The sequence below is a fragment of the Symphodus melops genome, assembly GCF_947650265.1.
Source record: "Symphodus melops genome assembly, chromosome: 13".
Classification (NCBI taxonomy): Eukaryota; Metazoa; Chordata; class Actinopteri; order Labriformes; family Labridae; genus Symphodus; species Symphodus melops.
The window spans coordinates 19,492,691-19,511,887 of NC_136703.1; the positions used below are offsets into that span (position 1 = coordinate 19,492,691).

The 19,197-nt window shown below is 40.0% G+C and overlaps 1 protein-coding gene across 1 annotated transcript; it reads left to right on the plus strand.

Moving 5' to 3' along the window:
* Window positions 1-2,415: 2,415 nt before the first annotated feature.
* On the plus strand, window positions 2,416-12,048 carry LOC306834174 (translocating chain-associated membrane protein 1-like 1). Its single transcript, XM_079359985.1, has 11 exons — window positions 2,416-2,851; window positions 3,641-3,701; window positions 3,849-3,967; window positions 5,030-5,146; window positions 5,240-5,298; window positions 5,624-5,708; window positions 6,434-6,504; window positions 7,248-7,352; window positions 7,445-7,588; window positions 7,703-7,863; window positions 7,995-12,048. The coding sequence occupies exons 1-11, from the start codon at window positions 2,732-2,734 to the stop codon at window positions 8,066-8,068; spliced, it is 1,116 nt and encodes a 371-aa protein (XP_079216111.1). The 5' UTR covers window positions 2,416-2,731; the 3' UTR covers window positions 8,069-12,048.
* The last annotated feature ends 7,149 nt before the right edge of the window (window positions 12,049-19,197 follow it).

The window sequence follows — 19,197 nt, forward strand, 5'->3', positions numbered from 1 at the left end:
GGCTGCAGTTTTTTCTATATGTACAACATTCAGTGGTATCACATAGTCTGAGCTCAGAAAACTATCAGCGCATAATGTTGTGTCATCCTGCTATAAATACAATTTGATCTATCAATCTATCTATCTATCACGTCATTTTAAATCATCACTGGTCACTTTAACCTGCCATTTACTGCACATCGTTTCTTCATTGTCCTGTTGAGTTCAACCCATTACGTATAGCTCTCTCTATATATATTTCATATATATTTCTACTATTTTTCAAATTTTATTTATGTTATTTTATTCGGTTTTTGACTTTTTGATTTCTGTATTGCTGCTGCAAGGCCCAAATTTCCCCATTGGTTATCAATAAAGTAATATCTTATCTTATCTATCCTTAAAATGTTCCTTTTTCCAGAGTCCAAAACTGACTTCACTCTGAAAGTTAGGTACTTTAGTTTTATATTGGACTATATATTAGTCCTTCAGAGATATGTACATAAAGATCCTGGATATTAAATCAAGGAGAAAAAGAATGTGATGCATTTCTCTTCAAAGTTTACCTTGGATTGCAGATTTTTAATAACTGTTGTTTTGCACGTGTAAACTGAGGCTGAATTGCAAGTGTTACTCCTTCACAGATTCAAAAAGGGTGGCCTGTGCATAAAAAAAAAAAAACTTATAAATGAAGTTTTTCAAACATTATACACAGTATTCTGCCCTCATGGTTCAAGTTGTACATGTCACGGAGGAAAATGATGTTCCGCCCAACGTGGGGCTCGAACCCACGACCCTGAGATTAAGAGTCTCATGCTCTACCGACTGAGCTAGCCGGGCGATGAGAACATATAGATATACTTTTGATTTTTGTTCGTGTATTTTAATACATCGTTTTAAAATCTGCGTCACATCATTGTGAGTTTAACAATGAACTGAGAAAGGAAGTGTAACAACCCGCTCTCATCCAGCTTCAATCCCATACTGCCCTCTAGCGTCGAAACGTAGAATTTATGCAATAACATTAAATCTAAACTCTAATTTGTGATCATAGCCACAGTGTATTAATGGTTAAGCGTTAAGAAACAAACGTCTAACTCTACCGTACAGTCAATAAATAATGTAAATTGTATTAAGCAATGTTTTTTTGTTTTTTTCAAAAGCTCGCTTGAGAGCTAAACATGAAGGTTAATTGCAAACAATAGTTTGATTTACAGAGTGTCAAAATAATGTTGCGTTTCTTAAACCTATTAGCTTTAGTTCTGACTTTCTCTTTAAATTATCCATGAAGGAATGACAAACACATTAAAGCCTAAAATATTGGCTTCAACTTCCCAAGCAAAAACATTTTCTTAGATCTCCGGACACTTACCTCGTTTTCTCCGCCGTCACCAACTCAAACAAAACAAACAAGATGCGTGCAGAAGAGGACGACCACCGAGTTGATCATGTTACAAGCAGCAATTTCAAACGTGCTGCAGGCGAGTACTCGTGTGTGACGTAGCTTGTATTAAAAAATAAAACTCAACGCTCACACTGGACTCATTTTAGATATCTCTGCTGGTTTAATGATGTGACACGTCTGGCCTTTGATGTGCCGCACAGGCTCGAGCCCGCTTCGGGAGATGGAAATAAAACCTGCTCAGAAATGTAACAAGGGTCACTTTGTATCAGAATAAAACAGAAAGGTGTAGAAGAAGTGATTAGGAGAGGAAACATGTTACTACAACACTAAATTACACTTGTGGACTGAAATTTGTGACAGCTAAATCTAATCTAAGGGGTTAAAGTGCTAAAAATGAACATGTTTTCCTGGCCTTTTAGTGGTTTGTCGTAGGCTACTGTTATTTTGTGAAACATAAATAAAATGTGTTTGCAAAATTTACACTAATAAATGTGTTGACAGATGTTTTTGAGGTACTTTTTGTTCGCGGTATCCCATACGCAATTCTTGTTTTTTTGTCTAAACAGCCTCTAAAGTTTGTAACATCCTATTGCTTGAATGGCACCCAGTTCAGGGCGCTAAAGTTTAATCCAACGTATTAAAGACACGTTCAAACATACCCAACTTGATTAAACATATAATAATATAATTAATCATAAATGAGAAATATGTAACTTGACATTGAAATAAATAAATATATATATATATATATATATATAATATTACATGATAGCTGAATAGATGGAGAGGGGGTGGGATTCAATAAGTTTTACTCCTTTGCGGATATGTAACTAAAGAATCTTATGAATTATACTTTGCACTGTTTGTGACTATTATTTGTTTTTGTTCTGTTATTTATTTTTTATGTAATAAAATAAAATTATTGCTATTTGCATGAAAACACGTTTATTCTAGAAACAGACGTTTACGTGGGACACGTGAAGCCACCACGGGCCAGGATTCTCCTTCTACGTCATGACGTCATTGACACTGGGCGGTTCATGAATGGGTCTCTGAAGTGGGAGGGTTCGTCATCTGACTTCAGCAGGCAGGCAGGGGGGGAAAAAAGTGGGTGTTGCTGTGCTGTGCTGTAGTGTTTTGGGTTGATGAGGTGCAACTTCATGACTGGTTTTAAACACAGCAGATCAGCGGGTTCATCGTGCGTCGGGGACTGCGGGGAAGAAGCGAGCGGAGCAAACATTGATCCGTGAGACGTGCAGGCCAAGCGCCGACGTGCTGCAGGGGGGGAAACGCTAGCTCCGAACCAGCCAAGACGGGAGGTGGGGAGAGCCCCTCTGTCGGTGTGCCATGGGTTTCCGCAAGAAGAACAAGAGCCCGCCGGTGCTCAGCCACGAGTTTGTGATCCAAAATCACGCCGATATGGTCTCGTGCTTGGCCATGATTATCCTCCTCGGCCTGATGTTTGAGGTACTGTGTGAGTGGAACGGGCATGTGCTGTTGTTAGCCGAGTGATGCTAGTGTGTCGCTAGTGTGTCTTTCACTTTCCCTTCTCATGTGTCTCACCGCTTGCCAAATAAGATTGCAAGGAGCCTCCCCCTGCAGCTGACAGGTCATTTTACAAGCAGGCAAATCCCCCCCCCCCCCCCCCTTGTAAGTTAACATGCATCAGGCCTGTGGCTGTAAGGTTGTCAAGTTATCATTCTCTGTGCATGCTGCACATTTAATAATGGCCTACCCTTGGCTAGCACCTTGTCACATTTTAACAAAACAAGGATGCTCTCCCTATAACCTGTCCTGATCTTCTAAACCAAGAGAATGAACTCCTGATAATGGAAAGATAAATTAGATGTTGTCCTGATCAACCATGACCTGTACAGATGTAGACAGAATAAGCTCAGTTAAGTAACTATCATCCTGAAACAAGCAGGTCATTGCAGCAGTCATACGGAGCTTATAATGAATCAAGAGACCCTTGGCAGACTCCAGTTGCGACTCATTACACATTTGCATGAAACTATGACTGCATTGCATTTTATCACAATTCTTACATACTAGAAGATTAACATTCTGTTTATGTCCACATGTGCAAAAAATAATGTATTATGACAGAGTGTACGCTCACTTTTGACAAGGGTTATGCAGACAGTTACTAGTTCATTACACCAACGACTAAGTCTGTCACCAGGGACAAACCTTTAATCCTTCTGAAATCAGTCAAGTAATATTGTTTTTTTTTGTTTTTCTGTTGTGTTCCAGGTCACGGCAAAGTTTGCAATCATGTTCATCACAGTCCAGTACAACGTCACACAAGTTCTTGGTGAGCCAAGTGCTACTGTCTCTAGCCAGCCTTGATGTTAACAGGACTTCCCTTCATTCAGCACTTCAGTGATTATTTGTTCCGCCATGTAAAGCCGCCCTTGAAACATCAGTGTTGAACTTTGTTTCTCTCTCTATTTTTCTTCAGATGAGAAGAGTGATTCTGTAAACCTTTACCAGTACGGCCCGAAAGATATGGCCACTGTTTTTTTCTACCTGCTTATCGCAGTCATCCTTCATGCGTTAATACAGGAGTACATACTGGACGTGAGTACATCAATCATTATATTGGCCCTACGTTATTGTACCTTTGTTCTATCTACATTCGATCAAACATTTATTGCATTTATCCCTTAAATGCAGTTATCAAACTCTGTTGAGAAAGATATACAGTTACATGTAAACAAGATGGTCAATCAGCTGGAAAGTAAGATGTTCATCACCGCATGACACTCTGGAGAGTGAACATACTCATTGTAATTAATATAGCGCACTCTGCTGGTGAAAGAGAACTGCTCGTGTGAAACAATGAAACTCAAACGACGTGCTTTTTGACTGGTGACTAAATCAAGAAATATCGAAACATATCTTCGATAAAATTAGTCGATACAATAGTCACTTGATATTCTAAAATCAACCGATCTTACCGGCTGGTCAATGTATGTATGTAATAATTGTGAGTCTTGGACATATTAGTGTTCTTTAATTATATCTTCTATTTATATTTTTAGTTAATTGTTATTATTTAATGTTTACATTGTACAAAGACAGCACAGTCTACCAAAGTTAAATTCCTTGTGTGTTAAACATACCTGGCCAATAAAGCTGTTTCTGATTCTGATGTATCGCTCAGGCTATAAAAATTTCTAGCTGCACTCAAATCATGACTCAAGTCATAATGGCGAAACCATCACCATGTTTTTCCTCTTTTGTGGGATAAATTCTGAGAGGGTGAGCGCCAATAGAAGAAAATATTTTTAAATATTTGTTTTCGTTCATCTTTTTTTGGAAAGGTTCAACAGTGCAGACTGTTTTTTTTTTAGAAACAAATGTCTTTCTTTATTGAACAGGATCACACTCTTTCTCATCCGGTCACACAGTAATTATGTGATCACATAAACAAGCTATAGTATTGGCAGTTAGGAGAAGACTTTCTAATGTGCTTACACATTAAAAATGGGGGACAGAGATGGGTTCAGTATATACATCAAATGTTTCTCATTCTGATATGAGTGACTGGCAAAGTGATGAATGCTTTTCAAGCAAAAAAGGAAAGAACTGCATGTCCCCTTACATCTATTTCTGATTGAAATGTTTGTTTGATTTCAGAAAATGAACAGGAGGTTGCACTTGTCAAAAACCAAACACAGCAAGTTCAACGAGTCCGGACAGCTTGCGGCGTTCTACCTGTTCTCCTTCATCTGGGGCTGCAGCATCCTCACAGCGGTACGAGGGTCAGGACCCAGAGAGAAACCCAATGTCCCAGCATGCATTAGACCTTATCATATCTTATTCTCTGTCTTTTTTTTCCTCTGACAGGAGGACTTTGCTACAAATCCCACATTCTTATGGGAGGGTTACCCACACACTCACATGGTGTAAGTGAAGTTTTATTGATACGTACTGATTGTTACACTGAGAATACCATAAACATGTTAACAAATCATGCAATTCAAATGCTTTAAGGAGCTCCGCAAGGCAACACAAGAAGCTTGAGCAGTTTCTGTTCATGTTTCTCTCTGTTAAAGTCAAGGTTTTTAATATTATTTATGACTTTTTTTAATTGAACTTTTCTCACTGGATTGATTAGTCATTCACGTTACTGCATTTGAAATCAAGGTTTGAGTGAAATAATATGAATTATACTTCAGTACATGCTGAAATAACATCCACGCTCCTCTGGATAACCTTTGTTCTGTCTAGTTTTCAGGTCAAGTTCTTCTACATTTGCCAAATTGCCTATTGGCTCCACGCACTCCCCGAGCTGTACTTTCAAAAAGTACGAAAGGTGAGTGGCATTTAAATCAAAATGCTAGTTATAATAAGCGAGTGGAAAACTTTTTTTCCATTTATTTTTTAAATGATAAACACCTGTCTTGCTTCTCAGACAGGAAGTGAAAGTTTGGTTCTGTTGGATTTGGGTTTTACATCCACGTCAGTTGTTTGCAGTCTATGATGATCGCCATTGTGTTCATTTATCAGTCAGCCTCTCATGTCTCCTCTAACCTCTGCTGGCTCCATGTCCACGGATCGCCTCGGTTGCCTGCCTATTATAACACTATGCCTTAAAGTGTTTACATCTTTAAGGCACAAGACCGTGATCCAGTCTTGGAACTGCTTGATATAATAATAATAATAATAATAATATAATGTCTGAGGCGAAGAGATGGAAGAGGAGAAAGAGAGAGTGACCAAGCAGTTGTCATGCATCTGCAGTTGGAGACCTTCGGGGGGCGGCAAAGTGCACCAAACCAAATTCCTACATATTGTTGCTTTGATTAATTTAAAAAACACATCCTGGTAATAAAAATATAAAGCTGAAAATGAGCCCAGCCTGGCTGAGTTTTAACATTGCGGTCTTGAAAGGCAATCATTACATCAATTAGATTGGCTACATTTTGAAGTGTAACATGAGATACATAATGACCAAAATGAAAACTGCTTTGACATTCCACTCACATTGTGCTCAGTTGATAATTTTTCTTTGCATCTTTCTGTGTTTTGTTTCTCCAGGAGGACATCCCCCGCCAGCTCTATTACATAAGCCTTTATGTTGTTCACATCACTGGTGCCTATGTCCTAAAGTGAGTGAAAATAGACTTCTTTCTTTGAGGGGAAAACATTGTTCTTGGTAGGTCTTTCAGAAATATGACATTTATGTTGAAAAGTAATGACGGTGTTTCAAATCATTGTCTGATCAAGTTGTTCAAATGTTTTACTTTTTGCTGCTGCAGGTATTGAAGGAAATGAAAAGTAACAAATAGCGGAGAGGCAGTACTTTTCCGAGTTGGCCGTCCTTTGTCGTCCTTGCACACATTTGCATAATGCACCACCCGTCTCTTATCTTCTAGTGAAATTTATTTCTTCTTTCATCCAACAATATTCGAACAAAGTTAGGAAAGTCTGGAAAGATGCTGATTTTAAAAAGTGCTTAATCTCAAACATGCTTTTTGAAAAATGTGAATAATCTGGTTTCTTCTTCACAATCACTCAACCAAAAGCTATATGGTGTTTGTAAATGAACTATGCAGGTCAGGGCCATGTCTGTTTTTGTCCTGGGGTCTCACAGCCGATATGGAGCAAAGCAACTGACGTGACTCTGAGATGAAAATCGAGATATTTTTTTCAAATTGCTTCATGTCTTGAAGGCTTTAAAGTCTTGGATAATTTTAGTCTAGATTCCTCCTTTTAAAAGCTGAACAAACACTGAAAAAGAGTTACACCTGGATTGTAGGTTTTTAAGGTCCTGATTCATGTCTAATTCTTTAAAGGGAGTAGTTGTCTCGTGTTTATTGCCATCCTCTCTCTCTGTCCCTGTCATGTTTAGCCTCCACCGACTGGGCCTGGTTCTGCTGGTCCCTCACTACCTGGTGGAACTCCTGTTCCACGCCTCACGCCTCTTCTACTTCAGTGACGAGAACAAGCAGAAGGGGTAATTCTTAAGCTCATCTCACACAGCAGGTCGACGTTGTTTCAAGTGGTGTGATCTGAACAACCTGATGTCGCGTCTTGTTCCGTTTACAGTTTCACTCTTTGGGCGCTGCTTTTTGTCATAGCCCGCCTCCTCACGCTCACACTCTCAGTTCTGACATTTGGCTTCGGGCTTCCCCGTACGGAAAACCAAGGATTTTCTCTCGCAGAAGGAAACTTCAATGTGCTCACCATAAGGCAAGTACTTCGGCAGCTAGTTGTTTCTGCTGCTGTGGTATTCAGCATAACGTTTCCCTTTTCACAGGTTAGGTCACTTTAGTTCTTTTGTAAATTGTTTCCCCCCCCCCTCAGGATGACTTGTCTGGCAGCGATCTGTCTGACACAGGCCTGGATGATGTGGAAATTCATTAACTTCCAATTGAAAAAGTGGAGAGAGCACAGCCAGAACCAGGCAGCAAAGAAGAAGGTAGTGAGTCCAAAGAGCAGACCTCACAAAAGAGAGCCTACAAGGGGTGAGTGCGTAGAAGACCTTCGTCCCATTCAATCTGAACACCGTCTTTCTCAGGCTAGGTCTCGCACACTAAATGTTTCAGATTCTTTGAACACATCAATGCGTGAGCAGTGTCTCTTATTTCTTCATCAGGAGGTGCTACCAATGGGATTGTGAAGTCTGAGGATAAAACATCGCCGCGGGCAAGAAAAGCCAAAGCCTCGTAGAGATTGAAGAATTTTGGAGGTGGAGGAAGGGCGGGGGGAAAAAAACAGAGTGAGAGAGTTCTGACAATGTGACAGTATGTCTTCACACAACTTCAGATTCTGTGTACTGCTCTCCAAAGCAAATGTATAAGCGCACTTAGAAACCTTACATAACTGTCCCTTCGCAGTTGAGACTCCTTTTTGAGGAAAGGTTTAGTGTTACTGTCAGCAGGAATGTTTGGTATTGATTTGGGTTTTTCTGCAGATGGGGCGATGGCAGGACAGAGGTGGTTTTGATGCTTTAACGGGATTGATTTCACTCTTAAAAAGTGTCCTTTTGTGTTAAACTGGCCGGGTACTTTGAACTGAGTTGTTCTTGGGTCATTTCGATTGGATCAGTTAATTTAACAGTACAGTAAAAATGCGGATTTTGACTTCAGGGCATCTTAATTTGAAGTGTGTAAGTACAGTTTACCTGAGCAGGATGTTTGAGACGACACGGATACATTACTGTTGTCAACTAAATCATCCTAAATGAACTTCTCTCTAGAACTATTTGTGCTATTCAGTATAAGTATCCAGTGTAGCTGCAGCCAGACAACTGAAGCTCGTACTTAACTCTTTAATCATTTACTGCCGTCATTTGACTGCCTCTGCCTTTGAAATCCTCTGTGTTGCAGGATTGAGGCCATTTTTTTTTTTTTTTAAGTGTTTTTGTTTCGCTTTCATCACCAGCCTGGTTATCAGCGTCACCCTCTTACAGGGGCTCGTCCAGGCTTGGTGACTCAACAAGAGGAAGCTGTACTGTAACCTGTGATGCTGTGGAGCGTATGCACACAGCTAACTCCTTTTCATAATGGCATGGCTCGAAAGCAGGAAGCTGTGTTTGAGACTGCGATGAAGTCTTTTCTACAGTAAAGTCCGTGCATGATGGTTGAAGGCTGGAGCCGTCTTAGCTAGCTCCTAACCGTGCTGTTGACTTTGCATCTCTCTCTTACACACGCACACACCGACATGCATTCAGTGGCCTTTTCACAACTGCTGCAAGAGGTTTGAGTTATTTATTTTTGCCGTATACTTCAGAAAGATATTATTTTCTATGCTTTGAGAAGCTATAACCAGCAAACACAGCGGTACATAGCAACTGCGTTCAGTTAATCCGAACAAAACAATCTTTCTTCAAGTGTCCTTATAACGTCGGTGGTTTGTATCCCTCGTTCTGCTTGTGTCGCGTTGTGTTGCCTTCTCTGTTGATCTCTTATTCTTGGGTATCAGGGGAGAAGCTATTCTCCACTCCACCTAAAAGCAACATCCCATGGTGCAATGGGAGGTGCGGTTGCAAAGAGGGATTTTGTTTGTATGCCTGTGCACTTAACTCGTGTGTGGACAGTATTGTTTCGCCTACTTTGGATGTGAATTAACTGGGTGTGGATGATGATGACAACAATATTTATTGCTTGTCTCAAAAAAAAAAAAAAAAAATCCATATATCGCCTGTGTGCAGAGCATGAAATGTGACAATCAGTTTATGAACTCCCGCCCAGTTGGTTTGTTTGTGTGTTTGTCATTCAGTTCACTTTGGTACAGCTCGCTTCAGGTCCCACAGCACCTCTGGGTGTGTAAAACACTGTGGATCAGGGTGCGAAATACAGGGGATCTAGGGTGGTCTGAGCCCATTTGAAACATTTGAAACCCCCTGAAAGCTTCAACAGCAAAATTTTCGGGGGTCTCTGGAGAGAAAAAAAAAAATCACCTGCGATTGACTTGGGAAAGAGAGAAAAAGAAAAAAGAGAGCAATGTCCGCTGGTCTTTGAAGCCAAAGCACACAACTACAAACGTATTTTTCCCGTTTTGTGCGACTGCCTGCTGCAGACGTGATTCGGCACTTTCTTGATAAGACATCTCCCCACACGCGGGTCAAGGATCAGAACTTTTTTTTTTCTTTCTTTTTTAAAAAAAAAGGGGGGTTCTGTTGTCTTGCACGGAGTCACTGGAGAAACTCAGTGCGCTTAGTGCGGTCTTCCAGACCGTTGGCAAGATTTTTCACGCAGCGTACTGCATCAGCGCTCAAGGCGCGGGCAGGCAAGTTCCAGTGTGTCTGTCATTGAAACGATCTCGACCCGAAACATTACAACTCTCCGGCCCACATGTTTTTAGAAGTATTGAAATGAATGCATTCTTGTGCGAACATGTATCTGACTAACACTTGGAACGTTAATAAAAAGATTGGATCATAATTTTTTTTTTTCAGAAAAGGCACACATTGGTGCATGCAAACTGATCAGAATCTGGGAAAAATGAATGTCCGGCGTTCAGAATGTTCTGGGTGAGATCCCCAGACCAGCCATAACCTGTCGGTGAACACTATTAAAACATACTGTGTTTGTGTCGGAAAGCCCCCCTGATTGCCACCGGTTGTTTTGCACCGTGCTGTGGATGGTGGATCAGTGTTTGTTCTATAGGTTACTAAATGCTTCTGTGTTCAGTGTCTCGCCCCTCAGATGACTTATCCGTATGAGAGAGATTCTGTGGTCGCCCTGTTCTCCTTGCTTCATCTTTTCAATGATTGATGACATTGCTACGGCGCAAACACTTTGCATTGACCCACAGTTAGCCACACCCTTTTTTTTTTGTTCATGGACCAACTCCTGCTCTAACAGTAAATTGTGCAGGTGAAGCTATGTGCAGAAAACGGGGAGTTTGGGGACTTTTTAAGTCAAGAGCAGAGAGGAGGCGTAGGTGCCATGCTAAGTTTTGCGTTCCTTATTGTGACTTACGTTGGTCTTAAAATCCCTGTGTGAGTGTTGGCGGTGTCATAGGAGGAAAGGAGAAGCAGAGGACTTTTGTACCAGCCTGTTATTAAACTGTCTCAGATATAAAAGAGAGGAAAAAAATAAACTAACTTAACCCTACACTGTAATACAATGTGTCAGATTTTTAAGCTATTTTTATAGAGGGGGAAAATTAACTGTTGTTCAGTACACACGTGTGAAGATTTGTTTTGCATCCATATTGATATGAATATATATATATATTTTTTTTTATATGAGAATGAAGCTTGCTGAACTGTTAGCTTTGGTATTCATTGTGGTATGAGTAAAACATTTACTTAGCCTGCTAGTTTATTGAACTTCATGGCCTTATTAGAGCAAAATGAACTCAATTGTATAACAGTGCTCACTGAACAGTGTGCTGCAGGCTTCCACTGCAGCTTTCACAACTTTACGTTTTATGATAGGGAAATTACACCTTTAAACCCTCATCATCACAAAAGTTCAATATAAGATCAGAGAAGGGGAGGAAATGGTCAGTGTTGTGTTTTGTTTGTTCCAGTCCTGCAGGTGTTTTTTTTTTTTTTTTTTTTTCAGTTTTTGTCACGACCCTGCACGTCGAGCGAACAAACTTTACTTTGAAGAGTGAAACAATTTTTAAGATTTCCCTGCTCGTTAGGAGTCCCGACGTCCAGGCTGTTAAACACGAGCCACCCTGCAGTTCACACCCCCCTCACGCTGCGAGACACAATGGCCTGTATAATCCCACAAGAATGCACTTTTTGTTTGCATAATATGCATTTATGTCAGAGCATCACAACACTGCCTCTTCACTCCAGCTTCTCTCTGTATTTAATATGATTTACAAATTCGAGTTGCTCAATTCAAGCCTGTGCAATTCATCAATGTTGGAAACAAAAATAATTCAACTGTTTGAGCAACCTGTAGGTGGCAACAATTTAACATTTGACCAGGAGATCTCTTTAAAAAGAAAAGAAAAAAGACAGAAGAGACATGTTTATTGTACTTGTATTTATTTGCATTGTTCTTGATTTGTTTTTATTTTGCTGCTTGTTTCTAGATGTTACAGTATATATTTCCTTTACAAATATGTTGTCTCTGAACTGCTCTGATGGTAAGTATTTATGCAAATTCTTGTGCGATCGGATTGTTTTTTGCCATCCTTTTCTTTATTTCATGTTTGAATAAAGCTTTTATTCATTACACAAACTTGTTGGATATATTTCTATCACGCTGTTGTAATGGTTGAGGTGTTTCCATGGAAACCCCGTGTTTAGCATGGGGGGGGGATAACACTGGAGTTTTAAAGTGCACAGTAAATTATGAGCACTGTAGGTAGTTATCCCCTCCTGAGGCGACTGAAGGCTGCGTACAGCATATTTGATTCTGAGGCTTCCCACGACTCCTGCTCACTACATATTTCAACCAATTTCTCTTGAGGATATATTTGAAGACCTACTTGATTTTTAGATTTTTAATTTATAGTACCTTTCTGGATGGTGTCAGGAGACTCAAAGAAATATTGCTCAATTCCTACCTTTCTATCTAATTACCACCAGGGGGCAACAATGAGCTTTGTCTTGCCTGAGGGAGAGAAGCAGTCTGCAGGGGTATAGTTGCATACAGCCCTGCATTAATAAATCACCAGTCAGAGGGAGAAAGACTGAAACATTTCTGTATCACACAGTATGCAGCTCAGCCCTCTAAAACCCTTAAATGTGCAGAGAAGGAACAAAATCAAGCAGTTGATTGTCTTTTTTTTATTTTATTTTTTTATTCAATGTGTCAGTTGAAATGTTTCAGAGGGGAGTCCTCGGCTGCTCTGGTGCTGTGTTCTGTTCGAGCACAGTAAACATGGCATCCAAGGAGTGTGAGGAACGAGTACGGCGCGGAGGAGAGACACCTGCAGCTCACTGCTAATGTGTTGTGTTGTTTCAGAGTAATGGTCTTTCTCTGGGCAATCAGACAGCATGATGGATCAGAGGGACCAGGGGAGGCAGGCTCCAGCTCTGCAGGGTCAGTGCAAGGACAGGAGTTCACACACACTCTCCCTCTATCACGCACAACCCAAACATACATAACCTGAACTTGCTGTTAGAGTCCACCCCCCCTTCCCCAAATCCTCCCCTTCATCCAATGAGGATAAATCTCTCGCTGAATCGTCAGTATTCTGTGTAATTTCCATATAAATTAGCTTCATTAAAAGGGGAGTACTTTCTTATTTAACGATCCTCATTTGAAATTCTGTATTTAATAAGACATGCAATCCCAGACTTGCAGACTAATAGCCAACAATTAGCCGGCCTGGAGCATGTGTTTTTGTGTGCGACTGATGCTTTGTGTTTATGTGTAATCCTTTGAAAGTATTGTACTACTTCAGTGTTATTTTCTTTGATTGTCTTAAATGAGCAAATTGGGCAGCAGCTGCTCTCTCATTCAGGTTTACTTGCAGTGATCCATGAAGCAAAGGGTGAGATCTGAGGCGTTCACAAACTCGCGGCAAGCAGACGAGGGTGCAGTGTTTGAGGTGAGAACTCGAGCAGGTGCACAGACCAACGAGTGAGTGAGTGTAGAAGGGGAGGAAACATCTGGATGGATCAGAGAGATGGTAATGAAATGCAGACGGAGCAGAGGACAAAATGATACCGTAGTGGAAGACAGAGGGATGTGGAGCAGAGTGTTAACTTGATTTAGAAGAATGTCAGGGCAATGAAATACATGATATAAAATACAGCCTTTTCTCGGTACACAGAGAGAAAAGGTTAAGACAACTGAGATGTATCTTATTTAACCACTGGATGAAAGCAAAAACAAACCGAAGAAAGAAGGGGGGAAAAAAACATTCCCCCCGCCAGAAAAATCAATATTTCTTTTTAGTAAATACACAATAATGTTTTGTGTGTTACTGCTTTTAAAAGGCAGGTGAGATTGAAACACCATCTTAACAAAGCTGGACAGATTGTAACTTCTTTCTCAAGAGAAGTCTCAACAATAGTCACAGTGTCTTGTTCTCGGAGACTAAACTGGCCATTATGCCAACAGAGAAAATTATGAGATGCTAAATGAGGACTGACTTGCATTAGCATATTCATGGATATGTGTTTAAAAAAGCTAGGCATGTCTTAGGTGCTTATCCAAAAGCTGTTTTCAGGGTAAAGAATCTCAACTCATCTTTAAATGCTGGGGGAAGTTATGAGTTCTGTGTTGATGTGAGAGCACATACAATGAGGATTCGTGCTTTCCAATTCCAAGTCTGTAGCATTAGATTGGTTGCAGCTTGAATTAGTTTAGTAAAATTATAACTACCATGTTCATATTGTAAAAAGAGCTTTAGCACTGTCACTGCCTATATGGCTGTCAGCAAGACGAAACAAAACCTTGATGCTGTTTGACATGTCACAGTGTGAGCTTATACAGCCACACTGACAACCTCAGAGTCGGTGGCATGGATGGTTTTTGCCCCGAACATTTACATTGAACCTCACAGAAATCAACCCAAATGTAGAGGGATTATAATTATGATTTATGCATGTCCTCTCGATCAGTGATTCTCAACTGGTGGCTCGGGACCCAAAGGTAGGTCACTAAGCTCTTTTTTTTTTAGTCCCTTACAAGCATGTCAAACAGTTTGTCAAGCACTTTTTTAAAGACGTTTGTTTTCTTCAGTTTATTTCTTCTTTCAGAGGTTTGGCCTCGTCTTCGCTACGAAACATTTGACAGAAGCTGCACGATTGTGAATTAAACAATTCTGATTGGTTGAAAAATATGAGAAATGTGGGTCACTGTTTCTCAGGGAGGAGTTAGCGGTGGGTCCTGAGGCTATATGAGTGGAGAACTACTTCTCCAGACTGCGTGAAATGTTTTCTCTGTTTAAAATGTGCATTTGGAACCTGAATCTTCACACACCTACTCTTCATGCATGTGCAGGCAGGCACCCACACAAACTCACACGTCCCAACTGCAACTGGGACAGCTGACAGCGCTAGCAGGGTCACGTGTGTTTATACATTCTCATCTGTTCCGCCATAACTTGAACTCGCTCGGCAACTCTTGTGCGCCCTTCGATGATGGCGGTAAACACACAACATACACGGACACACACTCGAGCTTCCCCTTGCGCTGTTTCTATCGCCTTTGTGGGTTTTGTAATTACAGTAAGCAACTTTTAAGTGCATCTTTTGATTCAGTGATTCTACAAATGTCCTTGTTTTTGTTCCTTCTGCAGATTCGAAAAAGTAATGGACACAGAAACCATGCTGTAATTCATAAACCAATGGAAAACTATTGATTCCCATTTACCTTAATCTTTAAAGCTTACACAGCCCTGTTCTTCTTGCCTACTAGTGTGTTACATTCTGTCAAAAGAATGCAATTGAATACATCAATGTGATCATTATCCTACTTTGAGTCAGCCTACACAGTCATGGTCAGCTCTTAACTTTCCATGCTATCTGGAGTTGTGTATGAATTGACATTGCTCCAACAACTGCCAACTCAAGTAACAGGCCTACATCATTTTACATGCCATCTTTTTTTTTTTTTTTTTTTTTTTTTTTAATTCTTGGCATCTCAGTGAAACTCAGTGTTACAGAGGATTCCTTTGGTAACAACATGATAAGCAACCACTAAGCATTATAGAGGAACTCTAACTTAAGCCACCTTCTGATAGCAAACATATTAACCTGAACACGAGATACTTCATCTTCAGTTACTGATTGATCTACTTCTTATTTTCTCAGTCGATCATCTGAATGGAAAGGTGTGAAAGGTGCTGAAGGTGACGTCATCAAACAGCTTGTTTTGTGTGTCTAACAGCCCAATCACATTTTTGAATATGTGAATTATGATTGAAAGCTGCTGCTCATTGACTCTGTTGTTGATCAACTTCAAGGAAACAATTTTGTATGATTGACTGATCATTGTAGCTTTCCATAAATCCAAAATTCCCTGCTTACACCTTCTCTCTCTCTCTCTCTCTCTCTCTCTCTCTCTCTCTCTCTCTCTCTTGATATCTCATATTTGTGTATTTGTGTGTAACTGTCTGTGCATGGTGTGTGTTTGCGTGTGTGCACACTCGAAGCTGTTCCACTACCCTCCTGAAGCCTCATCTCTACCTGTTTGGAATTTTAAACAGGTTCCCCGTTCCTCTCACCTTCCCACAACTCTCTCTGCAGCCTGTAAGATTCTGACTGAGAGACTGTCTTAACAATAAACTGTGAGCTTCTTATCTTAAGTCCACACTGAACCAATGTAATTAATTTACATCGGGCTATAAGTGTGTTATTTTTGTATCTGTTTCCGATGCTGAGGTGCTGGTAAAGTTCAAGTGGCTCTGTTACTCTGAGTATATGTGTTTCTACACAGTACAGTATATGTCCCCTTCCACCATTTCTGTTTTCATTCAGCTGCAGGCAACACAATGGCATTTCCAGATGATGAACAATAAGTACCATAATAATGTGAATCAAAATGTTGTTGAACTAGAATCTTAAACCAGCTGGTATTGGAAAAAGAAGTCTCCACTGTTTCACTTTATCAGAGACAGGCTGAATGAACCTCAGTTTTTTACTCTAAATTGCGACAGCAGCACAAAAAGCAGAGATTCTTTCAAAGCTGTTGATATTTCCGGAGAGTATTTTTTAAATCAATTTATTTAAAAGCACGGGTCTAACCCAATGGTGGATTTGTTTTAATAATCCAGTTATAGTTTTCAAAGTTTATGCCTGTCAATCATAGCTCTAAAAAGACTAAGTCTCATGTCTCCAATTATACTGGTATTTCCCTGAGGAATAACTAAACACTGTGAAACTGTCATGCTAGTGGCTATGCCTTTTTTAGCCCAGTTATTACGAAACATTTTTTTACTGCCAACCATTGGCCAAAGCACAAAGTCATGTTTTATAATTCTTACTTTTTTTTTTTTTTAACTTAAAGGCAGCAATTAGTTTCCTCTCATTTAACATGGAACAAAAATCCCCTTTTGCTTCATCATTTAGAAGCTCAAATATGCAGAAACACTTTAATGGTCCATCGACAAATGAAAAAACAATTTGGAAAATGGTAAAGCCTTTCTTGATGCCAGTTCATTTAAACAATACCCTTAGTGTTTAAAGGAGAGCGTTCTATTAACTCATTTAGGTCATGAATGTGAAGTGTTTTCAGAAGTGAATTAAGTGCCCTGTGCTGATGAGGTGGGGCAGAAGTGTTTAGAAAAAAAGTGTAATATCTCTGACAATCTTCACTGACAGTTCAGTATAAAAAAGTGCATTTTTTTTTTTTTTACACAGTATCTGGTCATTTCTCACAAGACGGTTAAACCTAACCCATCTTGACAGTAATCGTAATCAACATCTCTGCTTATTGCAGTACAAACAACTTTAGACTTCTGGGAAGCTATTTGACTGTTCAACAGAATAAATCAGTGTTAACTGAGAAGCATGATTCGTGTCACATGTCTGCAAAATAAAGTGTCTTGTCAATGTTAAACTCAGCTCGTACAGAGCCTAAATGGGAGGTATAGAAACTGTGCAAGCTAACCTACTGTACAGTTATACAGCATAATGTAAACTGGCTTTCATACTTACTGCCCGTATTACAGGGTTTCTTTGAACTTTTATCCACATATTGCTTGTATTTGTGCAGTTATTGGTTCAGCAGAACTAGTGGACCTCAAATACCTCAAAAGACAGTATGGGTAGTATAGTGCAGTAGTATTAGGTGTAGTACAGTGTAGGTTTATTTTCTTTCTCAGGGAGGCTTAAAACATTAATAACACTCTGGCTCTAACAAATCCCTGTATGTGTGTCTGTGAGTGTATATGTATATCAATGTGTCAGTGCAACGTGAAGACTACACATTTGTTTTGTGAAACACAAAGTTTGTGATGTAGCGCCTCCAGTCTTCAACATGAATTACTAAAGTGTTTAGCAATGAGATGCACTTGGAACAAAATTATAAAGACATCGCTTATTTAATTCACGTTTTTGAATTGTACACTCAGTCCATTTGTTTCTTTTTTTTTCTGGGTTTTACCTGACCCAGGAGGCTAGCTTCCACAACCCTATTTTAACATTTTCTGACCTCTTTAGTGTTGTGGACTGTCTTCCTCCTTGCATGTCCCTCCTCCCAGATTTTCCAAATCAACACTGTGTCATTTTTTTTAATTTCCTCTCTTCCTTGAGCTTCAACACTTCCTATCCTCCTCCATCACACTGACAACTCTACAGTTTCTTACATTCTTTTTAATACTTTTTGTGTCTTGAACACCTTCCGGTAAAGGTTTTTCTTGGAACCCCTTCTCTTCAGACGATAGGCACCATTTATCATTAACTGCAATCTTGTTTCAGCATCTTCTTAAACTGCCTCAAACTTAACTCCACTGTCTCATTATCTTGTCACAATTCTTTCTCACCTCCCTGTTCTCATCGTCTTTCATTCCCACTGTCATCCACATATCCAGGTCCTCACTCTGTGTGTGTGTGTGTGTGTGTGTGTGTGTGTGTGTGTGTGTGTGTGTGTGTGTGTGTGTGTGTGTGTGTGTGTGTGTGTGTGTAGGTGTGTGTAGGTGTGTGTAGGTGTAGGTGTGTGTGTGTGTAGGTGTAGGTGTGTGTGTGTGTGTGTGTGTGTGTAGGTGTGTGTGTGTGTGTGTGTGTAGGTGTGTGTGTGTGTGTGTAGGTGTAGGTGTGCGTAGGTGTGTGTGTGTGTGTGTAGGTGTAGGTGTGTGTGTGTGTGTGTGTGTGTGTGTGTGTTTTTTGTATCCTTCCTTCTATCTGTGCTCAATATCTTTCCCTACCTTCTTGGTTGCAGTCGAGGCGTTGTGTGGACGTGTCCCAGTTCATAGGCCACCCAGCTCAGACATCAGCTCTCCATGCTGACCCTGCCAGCTCGCATATGGAGCCCACATATGGCTCTCATCTATAAGAAATAGGTGGCCTGACAGAACGAGGGACCCTCCAGTGAAATAAACGCTCATCGCAGAAGGCTGGCTCCTTTAAAAAGACTGGAGGGTGTAAAATGACATTTTAGCACCAGTCTGTTCCACAAAGGATCAAGAAGAGTTTAAATAGAACAGCAGACTTTTTCTGCAATTTGTAACAGATTTGTTTATATACTTGTTAAGTATGAAGATTAAAAGCATCTGTTGTGTGTCTAATGTCAATTGGCAATTTTATTTTCAGCATGGCAGTCATGTGTATTTAAAAATAAGTTATTAGTCAAAGTTATTTTTTATATTTTTGAGTGTTTTTATGTTTTCTTTTTTCTACAAAATATCAATGTAACTACATTTTCATATTAAAAATGAATGGCTTGATTAATTAATTTTATCTAGACTTGTATTTGTGGTTGAATCTTAAGGCT

Excerpts from the sequence above, each read along its gene's own strand:
- LOC306834174 (XM_079359985.1), top strand. The coding sequence starts at position 2,732 with ATGGGTTTCCGCAAGAAGAACAAGAGCCCGCCGGTGCTCAGCCACGAG. Across the intron at positions 3,702-3,848 it reads CAACGTCACACAAGTTCTTG|ATGAGAAGAGTGATTCTGTA; the intron begins GTGAGCCAAGTG and ends ATTTTTCTTCAG. Across the intron at positions 7,589-7,702 it reads TTCAATGTGCTCACCATAAG|GATGACTTGTCTGGCAGCGA; the intron begins GCAAGTACTTCG and ends CCCCCCCCTCAG.